The sequence below is a fragment of the Rhinatrema bivittatum genome, chromosome 1 (genome assembly GCF_901001135.1).
Source record: "Rhinatrema bivittatum chromosome 1, aRhiBiv1.1, whole genome shotgun sequence".
Taxonomy (NCBI): domain Eukaryota; kingdom Metazoa; phylum Chordata; class Amphibia; order Gymnophiona; family Rhinatrematidae; genus Rhinatrema; species Rhinatrema bivittatum.
In genome coordinates this window covers 747,728,098-747,752,944 of record NC_042615.1, presented here as the reverse complement: position 1 = coordinate 747,752,944, position 24,847 = coordinate 747,728,098, and the positions used below count along the sequence as shown (strand labels likewise).

Sequence of the window (24,847 nt, the reverse complement as noted above, 5' to 3'; positions counted from 1 at the left end):
AAGAACTGACTTCGGGCGGAGGTGGTGATTCTGGTGGTGTCCTGCCATGCCATGGTGGTAAGTGGCATCCTGCTGTGGTATGGCCTGCTGGCCTTGTTGAGTGCAGCTGCTCAGGAGGCCATCCTGAGAGTGGCAAACTTAACAGAATATGCATGAGAGAGAATTTGCATGCTATGGAAGCAGCCCCTTAAGAGGGCCCGACTAACCTCCACCAGGGATCGTGCCTTCTCTATTGCAGGCCCAACCCAATGGAATGCACTCCCCGCTACCCTACGTCTGGAGTCATGCCCAACCAAATTCAGAAAAATGCTGAAAACCTGGCTCTTCCACCAAGCCTTCCCAGGCTAACTCTGCTAAATACATCACGCACCATACAGCTCTGTAAATAATTATCGCCCTCTCCTACCTAAGCCTTGAAAACAGTTTCCTTTTTTCCTTTTTTATACCCCTCCCCCCTCTATTGTTCAGCTTTTTCCTCGGGCTCTCGGTTAGAGCCCTTAAGAACATAAGAACATAAGAAATTGCCATGCTGGGACAGACCAAGGGTCCATCAAGCCCAGCATCCTGTTTCCAACAGAGGCCAAAAACCAGGCCACAAGAACCTGGCAATTACCCAAACACTAAGAAGAACCCATGCTACTGATGCAATTAATAGCAGTGGCTATTCCCTAAGTATAATTGATTAATAGCCATTAATGGACTTCTCCTCCAAGAACTTATCCAAACCTTTTTTGAACCCAGCTACACTAACTGCACTAACTACCTTCTCTGGCAACAAATTCCAGAGCTTTATTGTGCGTTGAGTGAAAAAGAATTTTCTCCGATTAGTCTTAAATGTGTTACTTGCTAACTTTACCAAATGCCTCACGGTAGTAGCAGTGCACTTTCATTGTTGGGGGGCGGGGGTGTCTTCCCCTACCTGGATAATTAGCTAGTGATGGGGGCCTTCCCAAGCAAGAGTGTTGGATTCTCTGGAGAAGATGATCCAGCTTCTACAGTCACTGGGCTCATTGTGATCTTTGCCAAATCTAACCTTGTCCATACCCAAAGAATCAAGGTTATAGGGGCATGGAAAAACTCTCTAGAAGAGAGTGTATTCCTTCCATCAGAGTGAGTATGCTGCCTTCAAACCTTGATCTGGAACCTTCTAAAGAGGGATCATGTCCCAGCCAGGGAGATGTTGATTATCCTGGGTCACATGGCGGTAGCTGTGCAAGTGGTTCTCATGACCCACCTCAAAATATGGATTCTTCAGTTGAGCCTCCATGATCAGTGGGATCACTTGCTTCAGCCCGTGTTATACCTGGTGAGGGTCACAACAGAAATGGAAGGGAGTGGGAAGGGAGTGGACAGTGGAGTGCCTCAGGGATCTGTATTGGGACCCTTACTTTTCAATATATTTATAAATGATCTGGAAAGAAATACGACGAGTGAGGTAATCAAATTTGCAGATGACACAAAATTGTTCAGAGTAGTTAAATCACAAGCAGATTGTGATAAATTGCAGGAAGACCTTGTGAGACTGGAAAATTGGGCATCCAAATGGCAGATGAAATTTAATGTGGATAAGTGCAAGGTGATGCATATAGGGAAAAATAACCCATGCTATAATTACACAATGTTGGGTTCCATATTAGGTGCTACAACCCAAGAAAGAGATCTAGGTGTCATAGTGGATAACACATTGAAATCGTCGGTACAGTGTGCTGCGGCAGTCAAAAAAGCAAACAGAATGTTGGGAATTATTAGAAAGGGAATGGTGAATAAAACGGAAAATGTCATAATGCCTCTGTATCGCTCCATGGTGAGACCGCACCTTGAATATTGTGTACAATTCTGGTCGCCGCATCTCAAAAAAGATATAATTGCGATGGAGAAGGTACAGAGAAGGGTTACCAAAATGATAAGGGGAATGGAACAACTCCCCTATGAGGAAAGACTAAAGAGGTTAAGACTTTTCAGCTTGGAGAAGAGACGACTGAGGGGGGATATGATAGAGGTGTTTAAAATCATGAGAGGTCTAGAACGGGTAGATGTGAATCGGTTATTTACTCTTTCGGATAGTAGAAAGACTAGGGGGCACTCCATGAAGTTAGCATGGGGCACGTTTAAAACTAATCGGAGAAAGTTCTTTTTTACTCAACGCACAATTAAACTCTGGAATTTGTTGCCAGAGGATGTGGTTAGTGCAGTTAGTATAGCTGTGTTTAAAAAAGGATTGGATAGGTTCTTGGAGGAGAAGTCCATTACCTGCTATTAAGTTCACTTAGAGAATAGCCACTGCCATTAGCAATGGTTACATGGAATAGACTTAGTTTTTGGGTACTTGCCAGGTTCTTATGGCCTGGATTGGCCACTGTTGGAAACAGGATGCTGGGCTTGATGGACCCTTGGTCTGACCCAGTATGGCATTTTCTTATGTTCTTAAGGGGTCTCTTCAGTGGTAGATAGATCCAGACACCCTGGAGATGGGAGTTATTCTTTGACTTGTACCCCATCATCTGACATTAGCAACAGATGTATTCAACAGATGGTGGTGGGCATGCACATGGGTCATTTCAGAACCCAAGAAACCTGGCCGCCAGCAGAACGTCCTTTTCAAATCAATCTTCTGGAGCAATGAGCAATTGGACATATATTGAGAGCTTTTTTCGCATCTTACCTGTTCATGGAAAGGATAAGGAAAGGCTCTGCCATATTGACAAATTTGATTTCTGGCTCAAAACATGATGTAAGGAAAGTGTTTTGGATACATTGGAGGCTGGGGTCGTGTATGGAACAGTAAAAGATTATTTGGTAAGGATGGTCTACATTTGTCCTTGGCAGGAAAAAGGATGCTAAGCGAGAAATTCAGGGCAAACATTATCAGGCAAGATGGAGGGAGTGGCAAGAGGTGGCCAATGAAATTGCCATGTCACCCCCAGGAGATATAAGAATTGGGAGGAGAAAACAACAAAATCAGTCACTCAAATTAGCAGAAAAGGTGACTAGGAAGAGCAGTAAACCAAGGGAGAAAAATTGGAAAGCTGTGACCACAAATGCTTGTAGTCTGGGCAATAAAATCCCAGACCTGCAGGTCTTAATGGTGGAAGCAGACTTGGACATAGTTATTATTACAGAGACCTGGTTCACTGAGTCTCGTAGTTGGGATACAGCCTGCTTGGGCTATAAGTTATTAAGGAATCACCAAGAGGACAGAAAATGGGAAGGAGTAGCTGTTTTATAGCAAAAACAATATCCAAGCAACTGAAATGCACGGGATGTGGGATGGGGAAGAAGCATTATGTGCTTTCCTAAAAAAAAAAAAAAAAAAGATGCTTTCATTTACATCTGTGTGGTCTACAGGCCTCCAGCCCAGACAGGAACTGGGCAGAGGTCTAGTCAAAGACATCCAAAGGATGGGAAAGAAGGGGAGATATGTTGCTTGCTGGAGATTTTAGTCTGCTGGATATGGATTGGAGTATCCCTTCTGCAGAATAAACTAGAAATAACGGAGACAGTGGATGCCCTTCAAGGGGCTCTGCTCAAACAAATGGTAATGGAACTTATGAGGGAGGGTGTGATACGTGATCTAGTGCTCACAAATGGGGATAATGTCTCTAATCTCTGGGTAGGTGCCCACCTGATCATCAATGATCATTAGACAGTATAGCTTGATATCGAAAATAAGATACAAAGAAATCACTCGAAGACCTGAGTTATAAATTTTAAAAATACGGACTTTGCCAAAATGGGGATGTTCCTGGAAGAAGAACTAGAAGACTGGGAGATCATGGATGATATGGAACAGTGGACCAAATTAAAAAGAGCTTTTACAAAGGCAACAAATCTATATGTTAGAAAATTATACAAAAGTAACAGGAAAAAGAAACCTGTCTGGTTCTTAAAGAAGGTGGCTGAAAAAATAAAGGAAAAAAAGAACATTGTTCAAGAAGTATAAAGGATCCCAAAAAGAGGAACACAGGGAGGAATACCTGGTGAAACTGAGGGAGGCAAAGAAAGAAATCAGGAAATCAAAGAGTCAGGCAGAAGAAAGGATTGCCAGAGAGGTAAAGAGAGGTGATAAAACCCTTTTCAGATATTTCAGAGAAAGAATGGAGGCCTCAAATGGTATAGCAAAATTGAAAGGTGGCAAGGAGCAATTATGGAGAGGGATGAAGGAATGGCAGAAATTTTAAACAAATACTTCTGTTTGGTGTTCACTAAAGAAGACCTTGGAGAAGGACTGTTGTTGGTTGACAAGAACGAAGATGGGGATGGGGTAGATGAAACTTCATTTACTGAAGAGAATATAGGGGAGCAGCTAGGTAAACTGAAAGTGGACAAGGTCATGGGGCCAGATGAGGTACATCCCAGGATACTGAGGGAGCCCAGAGATGTGCTGGTGGGTCGGCTGAAAGACCTGTTCAATAGATCCCTGGAAATGGGAGTGGTGCCACAGGAATGGAGAAGGGCAATTTGTGATCCCTCTTCACAAAAGTGGTAGCAGAGAGGAGACTAGAAACTAAAGGCTGGTTAGCCTCACCTCAGTGGTGGGAAAATTAATGGAGACTCTGCTGAAGGATAGTGAACTATCTACAAACTAGTAGATTGCTGGACCTGAGGCAGCATGGATTCACAAGAAGAAGGTCCTGTCAGACACATCTAGTAGATTTTTATGATTAGGTGAATAGAGAATTGGATAGAGGAAGAGTGCTCCATGTGATCTACTTGGGTTTCAGCAAAGCTTTTTATATGGTCCTGCCTGCGAGACTTGTAAATAAAATGAGAAGCTTGGGAGTAAGCGCCAAGGTGCTGGTATGGATTACAAAGTGATTGACTGATAGGAGAGAGAGCATGTAATGGTAAATGTAACCAGTTGTCAAATGAGAACCGTGTTATGTGGCGTGTCACAGGGATCAGTATTGGAACTGGTTCTGTTCAATATATTTGTGAGCAATATTGCAGAAAGGATAGAACGGAAAATGTGTCTATTTGTGAATGATACTAAGATCTGTAACAGAGTGGAATTGCCTGAAGGGAGTAGAGAGAATGCAAAATGATTTAAGAAAGCTTGGTCAGATTTATGCTGGGATTCATTGCCAAGAAGTGCAGAGTCATGCATCTGGAATGAGGTAATCCAGAAGAGCTGTATGTGTATAGACCAAGAGAGGGACCTTGGGGTGATCTGAAGGTGGCGAAGCAATATGACAAGGCGATAGCTAAAGCTAGAAGAATGAGAATAATAACCAGTAAGAAAAAGGCAGTGATAATGCCCTTGTACAGATCCTTGGTGAGTCCTTACCTGAAGTACTGTGTTCAGTTCTGGAAACTTTATCTCAAAAAGGATAGAGACAGGATGGAGGCAGTCCAGAGAAGAGTGACCAAAATGGTGTGGGGTTTTCATTGGAAGACTTATGAGGAGAGGCTGAAAGATCTGAATATATATATCCAGGAAGAGGAGGTGCAGGGGAAATATGATACAGACCTTCAGATACGTGAAAAGTTTTAATGATGCACAAACTTCAAACCATTTCCATTGGAAAGGAAACAGTAGAACCAGGGGTCATGAAATAAAACTCCAAGGGGTTTACTCAGAACCACCTTCAGAAAGTATTTCTTCACAGAGAGCATGGTGGATGCCTGGAATGTCCTCCCAGAAGAGGTGGTGAAGACAAGAACAGTTAATGAATTCAAAAGGGCATGGGACAAACGCTGCAGATCCCTAAAAGCTTGAAGAAAGGGATGGTATAACATTTCTGCACTGGGTAACCTGCACAGAGCGGCAGTTACTACCATAAGAATATTATTGGGCACACTGGATGGACCATTTAGTCTTTATCTGCTATCATTACTATGTTACAATTTATGAAAGAAAATTCTGATCCAAACCAATGTTCTCCATCAATAAGCAAGGGGGCATAGGGTCCTTGAGGAATATTTTAGAATTTGGGAGTGGGCTTGCCACCATGAATCCTTCTTGCATGCAACCTACCTTCCCAGGATTTCCAAATATGTCAACAGATCACCTCAGCAGAGTGTTTCATCCTTACAAGTGGTCTCTAGATCAAACAATTGCAAACAGGTTTTTAAATCTTTGTAGTTGACTCTTGATCAGTTTGTTTGCATCAGAAGACAGCAGGAAGGTGGAAAGATTCTATTCCCCTCTTCAAACCAATTCAATTCTGAGCCGGATGCTTTTCTGCTCTGATAGAATGCAGATCTACTGTATGCTTTCCCACCACTTCCGTTGGTGATCAGAACAGGGCAGAAAGCACTCAAGGATTGGTTGTGTCTGATCCTTATTGCTCTAGTATGGTCCAAACAAGACTGGTTTTCATTTGTCAGTCAGCCCTCTGATCCCTCTGCTATTTTATCTAACTTTGTTAATTCTGGAGTAGGATTGTCTATGTCAACGAAACCTTTCCTCTCGCAACTTAAGGTGCTTGCTAATCTCATCGCTGTTATTGTCCAAGAAGATTAAGGATATCATAATCTTCAGGAATCCTTCAATAAGTAGAGCTTGCAGTTTTAAATGGAAAAGATTTTCATCCTGGTGTCGAGCAAGATCCCTGGATCCATTTGCCTGTGAGCTAATGCAGTTGCTCCAGTATTTATTCTCCCTCTCCTCCTCCTCTGGTCTCAGTTCGTCATCGGTGAAAGTGCAAACCCATATCTATACAGCCTTTAGTGAAGTTCATGAAAGGCTTGTGGCAAAGGTACCGGTGCCATGGGATCTCAACGCTGTTAAAGCAGAACTAATGAAACCACTTTACGAACCTTTGGATTTGGCTTTCTTGAAATTCCTCACCTGGAAGGCGGTTTTCCTAGTCACTATTATGCTGACTAAAAGAATCCAGTGAATTTCAGGAATTAATACATTCAGTTTTTCCACAACAGTGGAGTGTGTACACTCCATACTCATCCCGAGTTTATGCCAAAAGTAGTTTTGGCTTTTCATCTAAATCAAGCCATTGTGTTGCCCATGTTCTTTCAGAGATCTCATGCACATGAAAGAGAGAAGGCCCTCCATTCACCAGCCCTAGCACAGCCTGCCCTCACTCTTGTAGCCCCAGCATAGTCTACCTTTACCACTCCAGCAGCTTCAGCACAGCCTGCACTCCCCAAGCCCTAGCACAGCTATCCCCATGAGTCTGAACCAGTCCCCCAGTCACAGCACATGCAGCCTACCACCAGTCGGGGCCCCAGCCACTAAAGCCTCCAGATATTGGACTCATTCTCTAAGGGCTAGGAGCTCTTTGCATTAAGTGCACACTTACAACCTACAACCTCTCACCAGTGATTGATAATCATACACATCGCATTCAGTACAAAAGACTGGTTAGCCCCCCCCCCCCCTCTCACTACAGGATTACTGTCTGCATCTTTATTTTGTTCAGTTGTTAGAATTTAAAATGTTTAAGGGACTAGGGATGTTCAAATATTCTAAAGTATTTTTAATCTATTTATTTATTTCATATGTATCTGTCAGTGATCCTCCAGAGATTACATTTAATCTACTTATAATTACTAGGGATGTGCATTCATTGCTCCATTTGTTGCAGTGGTACGCGCATACATACATACCATAAATCCATAATGAATTGAACAAATGAAGCTACAAGTGCACATCCCTAATAATTATCTAGTTATACACCTTATTGACTCTTTGTGTTGAACTAATTCCCTGTTATTGTATCAAATAAATCTGTTGAAAACTTTATAAGAAGCAATTTTTTCGTGCATGCTTTCCAATCCTCTGCTCCGGGAAAGGAGGGAAGTGGAAACTGGGCTGTGAGCGCTGAAGACAAGATGGCTTGTGGTGTTAGGGCTACTGGGAGAAATATGTAGATGAGCTTTCAGATCCTCTGCTACTAGAAAGTGTGAGGGCTGTGAAAGCAGAAATCTAGATAGCTTGCAGGGTCCTCTTGCACCCTCTGCTGGGAAAAGCATGCAAATAAGCCTTTTAGTTCTTTGCTGCTGGAAACCGTGTGGGGGCTGTGGAAGCTGAAGTCTAAACAGCGCGTGGTGTCCTCTAGATTCCTTAGCTGGAGCTGCTGGGAGAAGTATGTATATGAGCCCTCCTAAGCGCATTATATATATATATATATATATATAGAGAGAGTGAGAGAGAGAGACTGAGAGAGAGACTGAGAGAGAGACTGAGAGAGAGACTGAGAGAGAGACTGAGAGAGACTGAGAGAGAGACTGACTAAGACTAATGCAGTAATTGTACTTCATATCCTCCCTTGGATATGACTTATTTGATTGTATTATGTTCACTATTGCTAAATGACTCTCATCACCTTTACCCCTTGCACCAGGTCCTGTGTTCACTTGAGAACTAGATCTAAAGTAGCTGCCCCTCATGTTGGTTCCATGACCAGCTGCTCTGTGAAGCAGGAATTAATGACATCTAGGAACTTGACCTCTTTTGAATATCCTAATGAGACATTTATCCAATCAATAATGGGGTAATTGAAATTTCCCATTATTTATGTGTTGCCAATTTTATTAACATGTTGTTAGCTGGCTAAAAACGAGATGGGTCGGGCCCTTCTGGGGCAGAGCAGAGTTAATTGGCTAACGTAGCCAGATACCTTTAGGACTGCCCTGAGACTTTCCTAAGGTTAGCTGGATAACCTTATCTGACTAAGTTTAATATGGGCACATTCTAGAACAGTGGTTCTTAACCATTTTTTGGTTGGGACACACCTGACAGATGGTTCTCAGATGCTGCTCATTATAATCTACGGTGGGAAAAAAAAAAGGCCTCATATTACTTTTATTAAGAATGACAGAAGGGAAAAATAAAAGTATTCTTTCTGAACATAAATTATATAAATTGTAAACTTCCCATATACCAGAACAGCACCAACTTCCAGCTCTTAAACAGTAACCAGTAAGAAAAGGGAACACTGAAAAAAATAAACCAGGCCTTACAACTCCAAAACTTCTATTAGGAAAATGGAACAAGCCAGGCTGCTATAGAGCCCACCTAGAAGCTACATGCAGCAGAAAACCTCACCTCAGTCATATGTGCAGACCCTCACCTAACAAAGAATAAAGAGACCATAAAGCATAAATAGAAACATGCAGACACAAACTGAACTGGAAACCGCAACAATCCAGAGTCTCTCTGTATGCAGTGCAACAAAGGAAAAAGAGAAATCACAAGTCCGTATAAAACAAATCAAGAAATATAAAATCAATAGCAGTAAAACCATACTAACAAAAAGAACAGATTATTTCAAAACAGCTGATGAATGGAATATCCAATAATTAAAAACTCATATAAAAAATTTCTAGACACCAATAAAATATTTCAAAACAGCAGACACAGAGACCCAATAATTAAAAATAAGGATAAAAAAAATGCTCTGTTCTCTATACTTGGAAACATTTGATTTGCAGGTGCCCTGAGATTATTGTGAATTAGGAGGTGGGGGGGGGGAGTTCCTGGCAACTTTCTTCACTCTGTCACACACAAAATCTCTCTCTCACACAGGCTCTCAATCACACAATTACACACATACTCTCTCTCTCATATATACACACAGGCGCTTAATCATACATACACATACTCTTTCATTTACACATACAGGTTCTCAATCATATACACAGGTCCTCAATCACATACTTACACACACGATCTCAAACACATGTGCTCGCTCACTCACTCACTCTCTCCCCACTGAACTAGCAGCAGCAACAGCCTTCTCCTCTTCCAGCCCTTGCAGCATCGAGAAAGGAGTCCCATCGGCCCCGGGGGCTGACTCTGCTCTTCGTTTTGCTCCAGGCCGACACCGCTCTTCTTTGGGCCGGCGCTGCTGCTCTTCTTTGGGCTCATGCTGCACACACTTTACCTAACATAGTCTCTTCTTCCTGCGCACATGGCCGCTGCACTCCACTTCCTCTTCCGAGCCGCAGGGGCGGGAGGAAGAGACCGTGCTGGTGCCACGGACTCCAGCTCTCCTGCCACGTTCCGCCTGGGCTATCAGCATTCCATTTTGCTGGGGCAGGGGGAGCAGCTGGGCCAGCGGGGGACCGGGAAGTGTGGCGACACACCTGCGAGTGCTTGGGGACACACCAGTTGAGAACCGCTGTTCTAGAAGTTAGCCAGTAAAGTTTATGCAGCTAACTTAGCTGAATGCCTCGCGGCTGAATAAGGACCTCTTAAGTTTCCAATCCTATTTTTTAGACTTCTGGCAATCACCTACAGAAAAATTTAAAGTATGCTTTTAATATTAACATTTTTTTACAACCTGCTTATTAGCAGTTGATACAGCTAATATTGGAATCATTCATATTGGCTCATTATTTAATTTCACCTGGGCTTCTTAAGTCTTTACTACAACATAACTGTTGGGATATTCTAATTTTCCTGTTATGCCAGTATAGTAATATAGTAACATAATAAATGTTGACAGATAAAGACCAAAATCATCCATCCAGTCTACCCAGCAAGGTGTAAGGGTAAGAAGGTCTAATCCCAGTCATAAAAGCAGGTGATTGCCAGACCTCTTCCTCACAGCTTTATGTATTCTTTCTTGCAGTGCTCAGAGGGCCTACCTAGCTGTAGAAGCCCAAGAGAGAACTAACGCTGTGCCACTCCATCATGAGGGAACTTGATCAACTTTTGTTGAAGCAGTGTAAAAAATCATATAACTAAACCATACGAGTACTATAAGATACACCCAGATGGATCTCTTGAATGCACGACTGGCTGGTTGTAACTGCCACTTCATGCAGGTTACCCTGGTTCTTTATTTCCATCCTCTAGCTATCTGGGAGCCTCTAAACTTATTCCTCTTGTATTCACCGCCTCCCTTAGAGGATATTCTTTCTAAATCATACAACCCTGAGTGACTGTCATGATTAGGGACTTTCATTTCAAGTTTTAATTTTATTTTTCCTGGGAATTTCAGCGTTATAACAAACAATAAATAAATAAATCGGTGGAAAAATTGAGATTGTTATAATAAACAGGAGAAAAGACTTTTTCACTGATTTTATTTTTATTATAACATTGAAATTCCCAGGTAAAATGAAACAAAAATAGAAAATGAAGGTCGCTGCCAATGATATAGTTTAAAAGCTGCTCTGCCTTCTTTTTGAATGGTGACGCCAATGGCTAGGTTCCATCCTGGTTAACAGGGTGCCCATCCCCAGAATGTTCCTCAGTTCTTAAAATATCGAAAACCCTCTTCCCTGTGCCAGCATCATGTCCATGCATTGAAATTCCAGAATCCTGCCTGCCTCTGGGGTCCTATATATGGAACTGGGAGCATTTTTGAGATTTTGGATTTCAATCTGTTTCCTAAAAGCCTAATTTTGGCTTCCAGAACCTCCCTCTTGCACCTTTCTATGTCATTGATACCCACATATACTACAAGAACTGGCTCCTCTCCAGCACTCTCCAAAATCCAAACTAGGTGACGTGTGATGTCTGCCATCTTCATACTAGAGATTAGGATGTGTCCATTTTCTGTTAGTTCCTTCTACATTATGAACTGGCGAGATTATGCAAAACCATAGTATTAGGAGTTAGAGGAAAATGAGATGCCTACTTAACCCCACCTGAGATTAGGAAACCATAAACCAGTGAGCAACAAACACATTCTGATTGACAGAGATATGTTGATAGATATTGTATAGTACATTTGCAACTGTGCATTGACTAGGAAATTAAGGTAGTGCCAAACATTTACTAAAATCTTGTGTTTTTTTTCCACTAGATATCAAAGGCATTAGAGAAGAAAGAGTGAATGGCACAGGTGATGGGATTCATGTTTCTTGGAAGCCAGACAAGGGTGAAGTTCATGGCTACATTGTTCAATGGTGCAACTTCCCAAGGTCTATGTACTGTGACTTCCAATGGAAGAAATATCAAAACACCACCTTCAGTGATGTCATTAAGTCAGGTAAAAACCTACACATAAGGATGGCTGGTTTCTGAAATTTCTTTCCCATTTACATTTGCATTTATTAAAATTTGTTAATCGCCTAACACTAAAATAGACCTAGGCGATGTACAGTAAAACGTGCATAAAATTTGACAATATAGCATAAAAATACAATAAAAATGAAACAATATACAAAAATACAACTGTATAAAATTACATATAGGCTAATTGAAATAAAAAGGTCTTTAAAAGTCCTCTGAATAGTTTAACCGAGTCACATAGCCGAAGTTCCACTGGAAAGGAATTCCAGAGGAGTGGACCAGCAACAGAGAGAGCATTTGAGAGTAATATGTAATCGTGCCAATTTAGGTGATGGAATGTCTAAACGGCCCCTCTGGCCATGTGTATTTAGGAGGGTAAATAGGGTGGCTGTGACTTGTTCACTGCTAACTGGCTAAACTTTTAGCTGGTCAACCCCAGTCGTACAAATAAGACCCAAATCTAGATGGACAAATTTTGTCCATCTAGCTAAAGGAGAAGTTTCAGCTAAAAATTCTCCTGAAGATACTCTGCTAAAAATCACTGGTTATCTTACCCGCTCAGGGGGTCTTTGAAAATTAGGGTAACTGGATAAAATGATTGGGTTCCTGCTGAAATGATTTCATCCAGGAGGTGCATGAGCAATTTTCTGTTTTACCTTGGACTAATTTTTCCTTCCTTCCTTTCCAACAATTTGACATGGACTATTGAAAAAGCCATCTCTTCCCCATGAATTTGAGGTTAGTGTTCAGATGAGAGCTTGAACAACATAAAGTTTAGGTCTGTGCTAGAAAGAAAAGACTGCCTAACACTATAAAACGTCAATATTTGCTGTTTTGAAATATTTGCTGTATTTAATACTTATTACTTCTTAGTCTGGTGGCACTAGTAGGCTTACACAAAGCTGTTCCTGGATTGAATTTTGTGCTGAGTATTTGAAATTGCTAATATTAATTCCTGCTAAACATTATGTCCACCTGAGGACTGATATTATGCAGGGGTGGAAAATTCCCAGGCAGCAGTGTACCTAAAATTTGACACTTAACACTGCAGCCCGGAGTAGCCTCCTGCCACCTGGAGAGGAGGAAGGGAAGAGGCTGCAAGACAGCATGGGGTGGGCAAAGGTAGAGGCTGAAGGGATGGAGGGGAGTGAGAAGAGATTTCACTGAGGTATGGTTGATGAAGAAATTGGAAGGGTAACAAAGAAAACCAACAAAAAAGTAAACTATATAGAGAAGTAAATATTTTCCCAATTCCTAAATATTGTGGTTAGGATCCAAATTTTCAGCACCCTTGTTCTAGTGTATCCTATAGCCATATGTATAAAATATTATTTTACTTTCCATGGTATTCCACAATAATTTGTGACACGTATTCTCCCTCCCTCATTGCCCAATCTGCCATTCCACCACCCCATCAGCGATTATTGTAATATCATCCCCCACCATTACCTACCTCCACCACCCTCACCACACTACCATCAACGCTATAGCCACTCCCTCCATCAACCAAACATGCTGGCACTCCCTATTCCCATTCTCAAACACCACACCGACAAACTCAGGAAACCACTCTTTTAAACATTCCTACCTCACACCCAAGATCCCTACTACTAATCATGCTATCCCCCCTCACACAGCTCCTAGGACTCACTGCATTCTCCCTCTTACTCTTCAACTCGCATTCAATTGTGAAAAAGACTCTATACTCAATGACATCCTGCTGGATTCCAACCCTGACATTTGCACAATAACAGAAACCTGGCTCAAAGAAACTGATTCAGTCCTCCTAAACCAACTGTCCACGCACAGATTTGACATCTTTTCCATACTTAGACCAAAAAAAAGAGGAGGAAGTCTCCTCCTAGTAGCTAAGAAAGAGCTCAAACTTATATCCCAATCTGTCAGCACTGCACCCAAACTTGAAATTGGTCTCTTCAAATCACCCCAACTACAAATATGCTTAGTCTACGCCCCCCAGGTCTCCTTGAAAACAATCCCTCTCCCCTCATCGAATTCATAACAGAAAACGTAGAAATGGATATTCCTGCCATTATTCTCGGGGACTTCAACCTCCATGTAGACTCCATCCCCCTCTCCCCTACATGCGATGCCTTCTTATCTTCCGTCAATGCTATGGGATTCAATCAAATTATAACTGACCCTACTCATAAAGCAGGCCATTCTCTAGTCTTACTATTCATAAACTCCCACATCCTCTCTACCGACACCCCCTCCTGCACCCCTGTCCCTTGGTCCGACCACTCACTCATAAAACCTACCCTATCTATAAAGAAGAAACCCACTCCCCATCACACAAACAATAAAACTATCCAGTTCAGAAAACCCTGCAGCAGAGACGACCTAATTACTTCCCTTACTAACTCCCTTGGAAAACTTGATCTAACCGATGCAGAATCAGCACTCTCCTCTTGGAATGAGCTCACCAGCAACATTGCGGACACCTTCTGCCCTCTAACTACAAAAGAATAGGGATGTGAATCGTTTTTTGATGATTTAAAAAAATCATCAGATATTTTTTAAATCGTCAAAAATCGTTAGAGTCGCGATATAATAGAAATTCCCCCGATTTATCGTGAAAAATCGTAAATCAGGGGAGGGGGGAGGGCGGGAAAACCGGCACACCAGAACAACCCCTAAACCCACCCCGACCCTTTAAAACAAATCCTCCACCCTCCCGAACCCCCCCCAAAATGTTTTAAATTACCTGGTGGTCCAGCGGGGGCGCGGGGAGCGATCTCCCGCTCTCAGGCCATCGGCTGCCACTAATAAAAATGGTGCCGATGGCCCTTTGCCCTTACCATTACACCCTATTGATATAATGCCAACAAAAACACTCCTTGCCATTCCTGCTAGAATCGCCCCTGCGATTTCTAACATTATCAACAAATCCATTACTGAGGGAGTTTTTCCCACGCAACTTAAACATGCAATAATAAAGCCTACCCTTAAAAAAGCTGACCTGGATCCCGCTGAACCAGCTAATTATCGACCAGTATCGAACCTCCCGTTATTGTCAAAAATCCTAGAAAAAGTCATAAACAAACAACTGACCGACTTTCTAGATGAAAATCAATTACTCTTCCCGTCACAATACGGATTCCGGAAGAACCATAGCACCGAAACCCTGCTTGTGTCACTCTCAGACGCCATTCTAAAATCCCTTGACACTGGTCACTCTTATCTACTGGCACTACTTGATATCTCTTCGGCATTTGATACTGTCAACCACATAACCCTTCTCTCTCTACTCTCACAAATTGGCATCACCGGAACGGCATTATCCTGGATACAATCTTTCCTGAAAGATAGGACATACAGTGTCAACATGGGACAACAAACCTCAAAACCTAGAAATCTATCCCAAGGTGTCCCACAAGGGTCCTCCCTTTCATCAACGCTTTTCAACGTGTATCTAGCTCCTCTCTGTAAACTACTGATGAAACTGAACCTCCGTCATTTCATATATGCCGATGACGTACAGATCATCATCCCCATCAATGATTCACTTTCTAATGCCATGAAAACCTGGGATTCAGCACTTGCTGAAATAAAAAATCTACTCATGGAAAACGTTCTTGCAATCAACACAAACAAGACTGAACTCCTCATCATAACGCCAAACAAGAACACCACCTCTAACAATTCACCTTCATCTAACTCAACATCAGACCATTCTAATTTGAAGCATGTCCGCAGCCTTGGGGTCATGATCGACAATCACTTTTCCTTGAAAAAACTTCATCTCGACTACAATTAAGAGTGGCTTCTTTAACTTACATACACTGAAAAGAATTAAACCGCTATTACATTCACAGGACTTCCGGACTGTGTTACAAGCCACAATTCTACCAAAAATTGATTACTGTAACGCACTACTCCTGGGTCTCCCAAAAAACACAATTCAACCATTACAGATGTTGCAGAATGCGGCTGCTCGATTAATTACTAACACTCGACGACATGAACACATCACACCAGCGCTCATGTTCCTTCTTTGGCTTCCTGTATCCCACAGAATAACTTTTAAAGTACTCTCACTCATCCACAAATCAATCCACAACCAAGAGATGCAATGGTTTTCTGATCAGTTTATATTTCGCACATCCAACAGACCAATTAGAAATATTCACCAAGCTAAATTAGCCGCTCATCCTCTAAAACACATCAAACACGTATCCACTAGAGACAGATCATTCTTCATAGCTGGTATCAATATCTGGAACAATATGCCTTTGGACCTGCGTCTGGAATCCTGCCACAAAACTTTCAAACAAAACCTCAAAACATGGTTGTTTGAACGAGCCTTCTCACAATGATCAACATCTTAACTGAAATTCAACCATCCTGTATTATTAATATTACTTATCTGCTCCATTACTTATTATAAATTTTAACCATCCTGTATTATTATTATTACTTATCTGCTCCATGTGGCTCTTCTTCCCATATGTTATCCATGTGTCTACATTTTGTTCTCCATGTGTCGCTTCTCCCCATATGTTTTTTCTCCTTCTGTGTATCACTACCCCCTAGATTATTTAATTGCCGCTTATTGACTATAATGGGACTTTGGATTTTCTTTGACAGTTAAATGCGCCTGCGTAATTTTTGAATATTAATATATTATGGTTATTATACTCAACGAAGTTAGCATGTTACACTGGAAACCGTTATATTTGTAAAGCCTGTAGCCGTTTTATGTTCTACTGTTTAACCTGTTATATGTAAAGCCTGTTGCTAATTTATTGTTTCACTGTGAACCGAGGTGATGTATGATTATACGTACCGCGGTATATAAGAATCTATAAATAAATAAATTACCATTTGACAGGGTATCCGTGCCATTGGCCGGCCCCTGTCACATGGTAGGAGCACTGGATGGCCGGCGCTGGACCCCCAGGGACGTTTGGCCAGCTATGTCCGTCGGCCCCTATGACATAGTGAGGGCAAAGGTAGCGCCGGCACCATTTTGAATACTGGCAATACGGCCCGAGTGCAGGAGGTCGCTCCCGGACCCCCGCTGGACTTTTGGCAAGTCTTGTGGGGGTCAGGAGGCCCCCCCAAGCTGGCCAAAAGTCTCTGGGGGTTCAGCGGGGGTCCGGGAGCGATCTCCTGCACTCAGGCCGTATTGCCAGTATTCAAAATGGCGCCGGCGCTACCTTTGCCCTGTCACATGGTAAGGGCAAAGGGCCATCGGTGCCATTTTTATTAATGCAGCCGATGGCCTGAGAGCGGGAGATCGCGCTCCGGCTGGACCACCAGGTAATTTTAAAACCTTTTTTGGGGGTTCGGGAGGGTGGGGGAAGGTTTTTTGATTACTGGATCGGGCGCAGCCGATAATCAAAACTCAAATTGGGCTGGGCGATAAAAATTTTAAGATTTGGATCGGAACCGGAACTGATCAGATTCCGGTTCCGATTCACATCTCTACAAAAGAACTAAACCCCTCTAGCAACACTAAAAAACCATGGTATTCTCCCGAACTGAAAAAACTTAAGCATGTCCTAAGGGGCAACGAAAAGAAACTGTGCAAAGATCCCTCCCCCTCCACACTTGCAATATACAGATCATCCCTGCACATCTACCGTACGACTATCCTCAAAACAAAAAGCGATTTCTATGCCCTTAGAATCCACAACTTACAATGCAATGCCAAAGCCCTTTTCGCATACGTCTCCGATCTCACAAAAATTCCCCCCTCCCATTCCTGATGAAGATACACAAAGTGTGATGACCTCGCACGCTTTTTTTCAATGACAAAATCTCCAAACTTATGCTATGTTTTCCTCCAACTACTCTGCCTACCAAGCCCCTCCCTATAAACCCTCACGCAACCCTGAACTCCTTTCATTCTACTTCATCCTCTGAGATAGAATCAATATTAAAGAAAATGAAGCCTGCACTGCACCCATCCGATACTATTACCACCAAATCCCTCTTGTCCATCCCAAATATAATAGCCCAACCCCTAGTCCATATCGTCAACTGCTCTCTCACCCTCGGAAAAGTTCCTGCTTCCTTAAAACAAGCCATAGTCAAACCCATACTTAAGAAACCAAATCTCGACCCAACTGACCCCGCTAACTTTTGGCCTATCTCAAACCTACCCTTCCTTGCAAAAGTTCTCGAAAAAGTAGTAAACCTCCAGCTCTCTGACCACCTAGAATAACATAAAATCCTTTTCCCATCACAATTTGGCTTCCACAAATTCTTCAGTACTGAGACCCTTCTAATCTCACTCACAGACTCCATCCTAATAGGTTTAGACAAGGGCCATTCATACTTACTTGCTTTGCTAGACATATCCTCTGCCTTCCACACTATAAGCCACAACATTCTATTAAACAGTCTCACTGAAATTGGCATCTCAGGAACCCCCCTGCACTGGTTAAATCGTACCTAGACTGCAGACACTACAAGGTCAGAATAGGCAACAGTGAATCCAAAGCTATCAACCTATCCAGAGGCGTTCCCCAAGGCGCCTCGCTTTCCTCTACCCTCTTCAATATTTACCTGCTACCCATCTGCCAACTACTCTCCGACTTAGGCCTCACTCACTTCATTTATGCGGACAACATCCAAATCCTTATCCTCATCACAGACTCTCTATCCAACCATCAAAACTTGGGAAAATGCTCTTTCATCGATCAACAATCTCCTCACTAACCTTAACCTCGCACTTAATACCACCAAAACTGAACTCATTATCATTTCGCTCCACCACAACACCTTAAACTCCTATCCCCCCTCAATAACCTTCTCGCAGCATGTACGAGACCTAGGCGTCACCATAGGTAACCACCTAAACCTAAAAAAATTCATTAGCTCTACTATGAAAGAATACTATTACAAACTAAAACTCTAAAGAAACTAAGACCACTCCTCCACCTCAATGATTTCCACACAATCCTTCAAGCCACTATATTTTCCAAAATCGACTACTGCAACGCCCTACTCCTAGGCCTACCCAAAGCCACTATTAAACCGCTCCAAATGCTACAAAATTCTGCTGCTAGAATCCTTACAAATACCCGCAAAAAAAATCAAATCATCCCCTACTCTCAGAGATCTCCACTGGCTCCCAATCACTTTCTGAATCATCTACAAAATGCTCACAATCATACATAAAACCCTACACAACCAGAGCATGCTCTGGCTAAGCGACTCCATACAATTCCACACCGCTAACAGACCTACCAGATCCTCCTACAAAGGAATCCTACACACACCCTCTCCTAAACTTACTCATCTTATCTCCACGAAGGAACGTGCACTATCCATTGCAGGTCCCTCAATCTGGAATTCCATGCCCCCTGATCTGCGTCAAGAACAGTGCACCCAGAAATTAAAAAAAACAAACTGAAGAGCCAGGTTTTTAAACAAGCATTTACATAATCCCTCTTATTCCCATTTTCCCCGCCCTCATTATCTCAATATTTCCACACCCTCTTCCTTTAACACTTCTGTCCATATATTCTTTTAGGAGCCTTACATACCTATTTCCATTAGCTCATCTGCTCATATACCCCTAGATGTGTTTTACTCCCTTAATTTATTATCTCCCATTGATCAACTCATGCCTTTCCTGAAGCAACCGACACTAATGGATTCTGTATTATATTCCCTCTGCTGATTTACTTTTAATTTTGTTAATATTATTAGTCTCTTCCTGTTATTCCGTTAATTCTGCTATTGTTATTATTCTTTCAGTTCCATGTAATTCTCTTACCTTATTACAATAGTTCCATGTGAACCGATTGTTATGGTTTCGAGGTGTTTGAATGGATTCTTGGGTACTGTGGAAGGTGACCACACCCACGGGGAGGAGCCCCATGGGGAGCCACAGTACTGGGCTAGACTCAGGCACACAAACACAGTTTTGTCTTATTGTACAGCTGATGTATAGCACCAGAGGTGGCAGTAGTGAGGTGATCCAGAGGTAGCAGTCCAGGGACCCTCGGCAGAGGGAACCCGTCTCACCAAGATGATATAGGGATATCCAGGTGTAGGTTTCCCAGCACGGCAGAGCTGTAGATGAGACAGACTGAGAATTAGATTAGTCACTAGATGGTAGCTGTAAGGTTGATGATTCCACCAGGCAGAAGTAGATGGTAACAGGCACCGATGCAGGGAGAGCAGGCCCTCGAGGAGAGAGTACCTGATCCCAGTAAGGCACCTGAAAGAAAGCAGAGGGCCCCCGAGGAGTGGGTACCCAGGTTAGAGAATACCCCAAAGGGCAGAGAGAGCTTCCAGCGGCAGCACGGAAGCGGCAGAGTAGCTTAGACCGGACGAGTCCAATCCTTGCTAATTCAACGAGCTAGCAAACAAGCGTAGGCTAAATACCCAGATGGCGTGACGTCACTTGAGGGGGACTCCCCGAGGTTCCCGCCATGACTTAGATAAAGATGTGGGTGGCGTGCGTGTGTGCACCCTAGGAGGCCCTTAGGAGAAACATGGCGTGAGCCTGTGCCATAGCCGTTCCGGGGACGCCGGAGAATGCAGTTTGCAGATTCAGCGGTAGCCATCTTCCCAAGGCTAGCAGAGAGAGCAAAGAAGAAGGTGAGGCACAAGGGTCGAAGCCATTTGAGACAGACGGACGCAACACCGATGTGATGTGCAAACGAATGTTGGTATATAAAAAAACGTTAAATAAATAAATTAATAAATTAAATCAAGGGTACTCACTACAGTCTTTTGAGGGCTGCAGCCAGACCTGATTTGTAGAGTAACTAAAATATTTACATATTTTGATTCAAATATATCAGCTATATATTCATTGTGGATAATTTTAAAAAAACCCAAAAAACCCCAAAAACCAGAGTAGTTTGTGGCCCTCGAAGATCTGAAGTGAATATGGCTTCGTTAAGGTTTGTAACTAAGCTCTAACAACGATAAATATGTAGGATTCCTGGGAAGTTGTGATTTCTTTCATTGGACCGATATAAATGTGGTGCATAAACATTGTTAAAACAGTGGGGTATAACAGTATGCACGTTTGAAAACTTCCAAAGGGAAGAAGGAATGAGGTTACTATAACTTGGAACCTGGTGTGTGCAATCCTGTCTCAGGATTCTGCTCGTCTCATAATTCAGAGTTGGAGTCACAAGAGCCACTGCTGCCACCACCTCTCTTGATGGCTGATGCTGACTAATTTGCATCTTTCTTCTGTCTTCCATGCTTTGCACGTCAGATGTGGCCCTTTATATGGTTTTACAGAAAAAGAATATATTGGTGCACTATACTGAGCTGCTGGTCTTTTCTTTATAAATATATCTTTTTATTGTATAGCTGCCTTTCAACCTGGAGTGCGCTACAATTTCCAAATTTATACATCTAAAGCTGATGGAGCTCATTTACTAGAGAAGAAGACAGGATATACGAAAGAGCTAGGTATGCTATAAAACATTTTATATTACACATTTAAATTACATTACTTGCAGAATAGTTCTTTGAGAAGGTAGGGAGCAGTATATTTGAACTTTTCTGCCATTATGTTTCCATTAACCAGTAGCTGGAACCTCATGTTAAGCTTTTCTTCCCTCTCAAATTGAGTATTTTCTATTTGGTTCTATTTTGTTCACATGTTCCTATGTTACCCTTTTTCCCCTTTCTTCTATGACTTTCTTCACGGACATTCCTTGCACAGTCTCCAGCATATTTCCTTATTTCTGCTATACCTTCAGTCAAATACTGCAGTTGCCTCCTAAAGCTAAGAGAACAGGCACTGGTAGACATGTTCAGAAAGGCTCTTTGGCTGGAAGACACTACATCAATTTTCAACATGTCTGGCTAGAGAAGCAGGAGCCTGAATGAGAAATCGAAGGGTCTTCATGAGCTTTGTGCTTTATGAGCTGTGTACAGCCTTGACCAGTGACAAGTTCATCACTCTGCTTTCATTAGGGTTGTCTTGCAAAGGCGGAGTTGAGGCAGAAAAGTAACAATAGTGAGGGTAACTTTTATAACAGCCCACAGAGCGGTAAAGTCTGCGTATACACTGTAGACACAGACTTTACTGAGTATTTTCAAAGTGACCTTACAAGCTTAAGTTTACTTTGAAATTCCTTGGGTAATAGTCTGAGTGCATGCACAAATTACTTCATATAATGTTCCCTGTACGTACCAGGATTATGCCTCCCTGTACGTGCTGGGTTATGCCTCCCTTCAAGCAGATGGAGTCAGAGAGAAACTGAAAAGGCACCTACCATATACCCTGGTGTGCCACCTGGGGTCCTTCAGTATTTCTCTGATTCCAGCAGATTGAGAGTGCATAACCTGCGGTCCTGATCATCTTCAAATTGGGAAGGTTTTCTCTATCCTTTTGATGTCAGGTTTGATTTATTTATGGGGAATCCTCTGACTAGATCAATTTTTCTGTAAAAAAAAAAAAAAAAAAAAGGGAAAATAGGAGCCCTGGCAGGCCAGCAGGGCATTGCCCTTTAGCCTATTTCCGGAGTACTCTTGGTCCCCTGCCCAGTGAGTAGTAGGGAGAGGATTCATCGGTGGGCCGGTCACTCTCCACCTCGCCTCCAGAGATGCTGCATTCCTCAGAGGTTGTCATTTCAGAGAGGTTTTATTCCTCTGCAGGCTCCACACTTCTGTTTGCTCAGTAAAGTTTTTCTTAAAAAAAAAAACAAAAAAAAAAACAGTTTTGCTGGACAGCGATTATTTTTACTCACTACGATCTATTTACCTCGTGCCTTTCGTGCTCACTAGGGCCTCCGGACGGGGTGGCCTGCCACCCGACAGATTTTCACGCTGTTTCGCGCCTATCGGTGATGCCGCGGGGGGCCGTTTGTACGGCATGTGGGGAGCCGGGCTTCCGGCTCTCCCGCGAAGGCCTATGATCCCAGTGCATTCCCGGGGGCGAGGGGCCTTCACGGTGGCCGATTTCGGGCAGGGGAGGGGCCCTGCCACGCCAGAGGGGACCTAAAACTGTTTCGCTCCCTCAGTCAGGGACTGAGCAGGCTCCTGATGTCTGAGGAGGTGGCCATTTTGCCTCCATCGGAGCTGGCGGTGGCCATCTTGGATCGGCCCGATACTGATGCAGTTTCTATGGGGAAGGGTGAAGATTTCCCTCCCTTGTCACCGCCGCCTCTCAGCCCTCAGGGATACCGTGATTTTTCAGTGGGACTCAGGTCTCCCGCAATTTTTTCCAGCGGGGGGGCCCTCAAAGAGACCTCACCCCTTTTCTTCTCAATTTGTTCTGCTTCTCCATAAGGCTTATATGGAGGCAGAATCTGACTGGGAAAATCGGTCTCCTGTCCCTCCTAAGATTTTGAAGGGCCCAGCATTCCATGACAGCTCCAGATCGGGAACGGCTGTTATTGTCCAAAGTTCTGGTCCCCTTATTCTGGCCTCTGCTACGGATCTTGCTTCTCAAGACCCTAACACTCAGGACCTGGGTGATGATGTGGGTGGAGCGGATCCAGTGGAGGGAGAGTCCTTGGAGCTCCTTAAGATTCCCAAGGTGGACTCGGCGGTCACAGCCATTGCTAAGCATACCACCATTCCTGTTACGGGCGGCATGGCGCTCAAGGATCTTCAGGATCAGAAGCTGGAAGTTTTGCTCAAGTGCATTTTTGAAGTTTCAGCATTAGGAGTGCTCACTGCGGTTTGCAGCAGTATGATGCAGAGAACTACCTTACGCTGGGTTCAACAGATGCTCACGGCTCAGGATCTTCCTCCAGAAGAAGCAGAACAAGCAAACCGCATGGAATCGGCGGTAGCTTATACCGCGGATGCTTTGTATGATCTCCTCCGCACTTCGGCCCATACTATGGCTTCTGCAGTTTCAGCAAGGCGGCTTCTCTGGCTACGTAATTGGACGGCAGACGCCTCCTCTAAGTTGCAATTGGGTGCCTTTCCTTTTCAGGGCAAGCTCTTATTTGGCGACAAATTGGAACAGCTGGTTCGCTCTTTGGGGGAGAACAAGGTCTATAAGTTACCGGAGGACAAGCCCAGGTTCTTTCGTTCTTCCGGATCGTTTCGTGGCCGCTTCCATGGACAACGCCACTTCCACTCAGGGAGGGGCGCTTCCTCTTGCACTGCACGACAGCCACCCACAAGATCTCAAGGGTGGACCCATTCCTTTCGTGGCAGGCAGCCTCAGAGATCGGGCGCCTCGCATGCCTTTGCCAACAATAAGCTGTCCCAATGAAGGGACGCTGGCCCATCCCTCAGTTCTGGAAGTCGGGGGACGTCTCTTCCACTTTTGGGAGGAATGGGCCAGGATCACCTCAGACTAGTGGGTCCTCGATATTATAAATCACGGCTGCGCTTTGGATTTTGCGTGGCCCCTCCGCAACTTGTTCATTTCTCCCAGTGGTTCTTCGACAAAACAACACGTGATCTTGAAACACTGACTTGTTTACAGGCCCTGGGAGCCATTTTTCCATTTCCCCTGGCTGAGCAGAGGACCAGTCGTTATTCCATCTACTTCATCGTGCCCAAGAAGGAGGGCACTTTCCGTCCGATATTGGACTTGAAGCAGGTAAACAGGACTTTGCGCATTCCACGCTTCCGGATGGAGACGTTGAGATCAGTCATTGCGGCCGTCCACAAAGGCAAATTTGTGGCCTCTTTGGACCTCACAGAAGCATATCTCCACATAGGGATTTGAGACTTTCATCAGCGGTTTCTCAGGTTCATGATACTGGGGAAACATTACCAGTTCTGAGCTCTGCCATTCGGACTGGCGACGGCACCGAGGGTCTTCACAAAGGTCATGGTGGTGGTAGCGGCGAGCCTTCGCAAGGAAGGCATTTTGGTACAACCCTACTTGGACGATTGGCTCATCCGAGCGAAATCACGGCTACTTTGCCAGGATGCAGTAGTGTCAATTTTGCACCGTCTGGATTCTCTCGGCTGGGTGTCGTCTACTCCAAGAGCCAGCTGGTGCCC

At 43.5% G+C, this 24,847-nt stretch overlaps 1 protein-coding gene across 3 annotated transcripts in view; it reads left to right on the top strand.

The window, feature by feature from the left end:
- OSMR (oncostatin M receptor) overlaps positions 1-24,847 on the top strand; it is a 178,700-nt gene that overhangs the window by 116,496 nt on the left and 37,357 nt on the right. For all 3 annotated transcript variants that reach the window (XM_029578388.1, XM_029578398.1, XM_029578406.1), the window contains 2 exons: positions 11,718-11,903; positions 21,236-21,337. In XM_029578388.1, the coding sequence (XP_029434248.1) occupies positions 11,718-11,903; positions 21,236-21,337 (288 nt within the window). The remainder of the gene's footprint in view (positions 1-11,717; positions 11,904-21,235; positions 21,338-24,847) is intronic.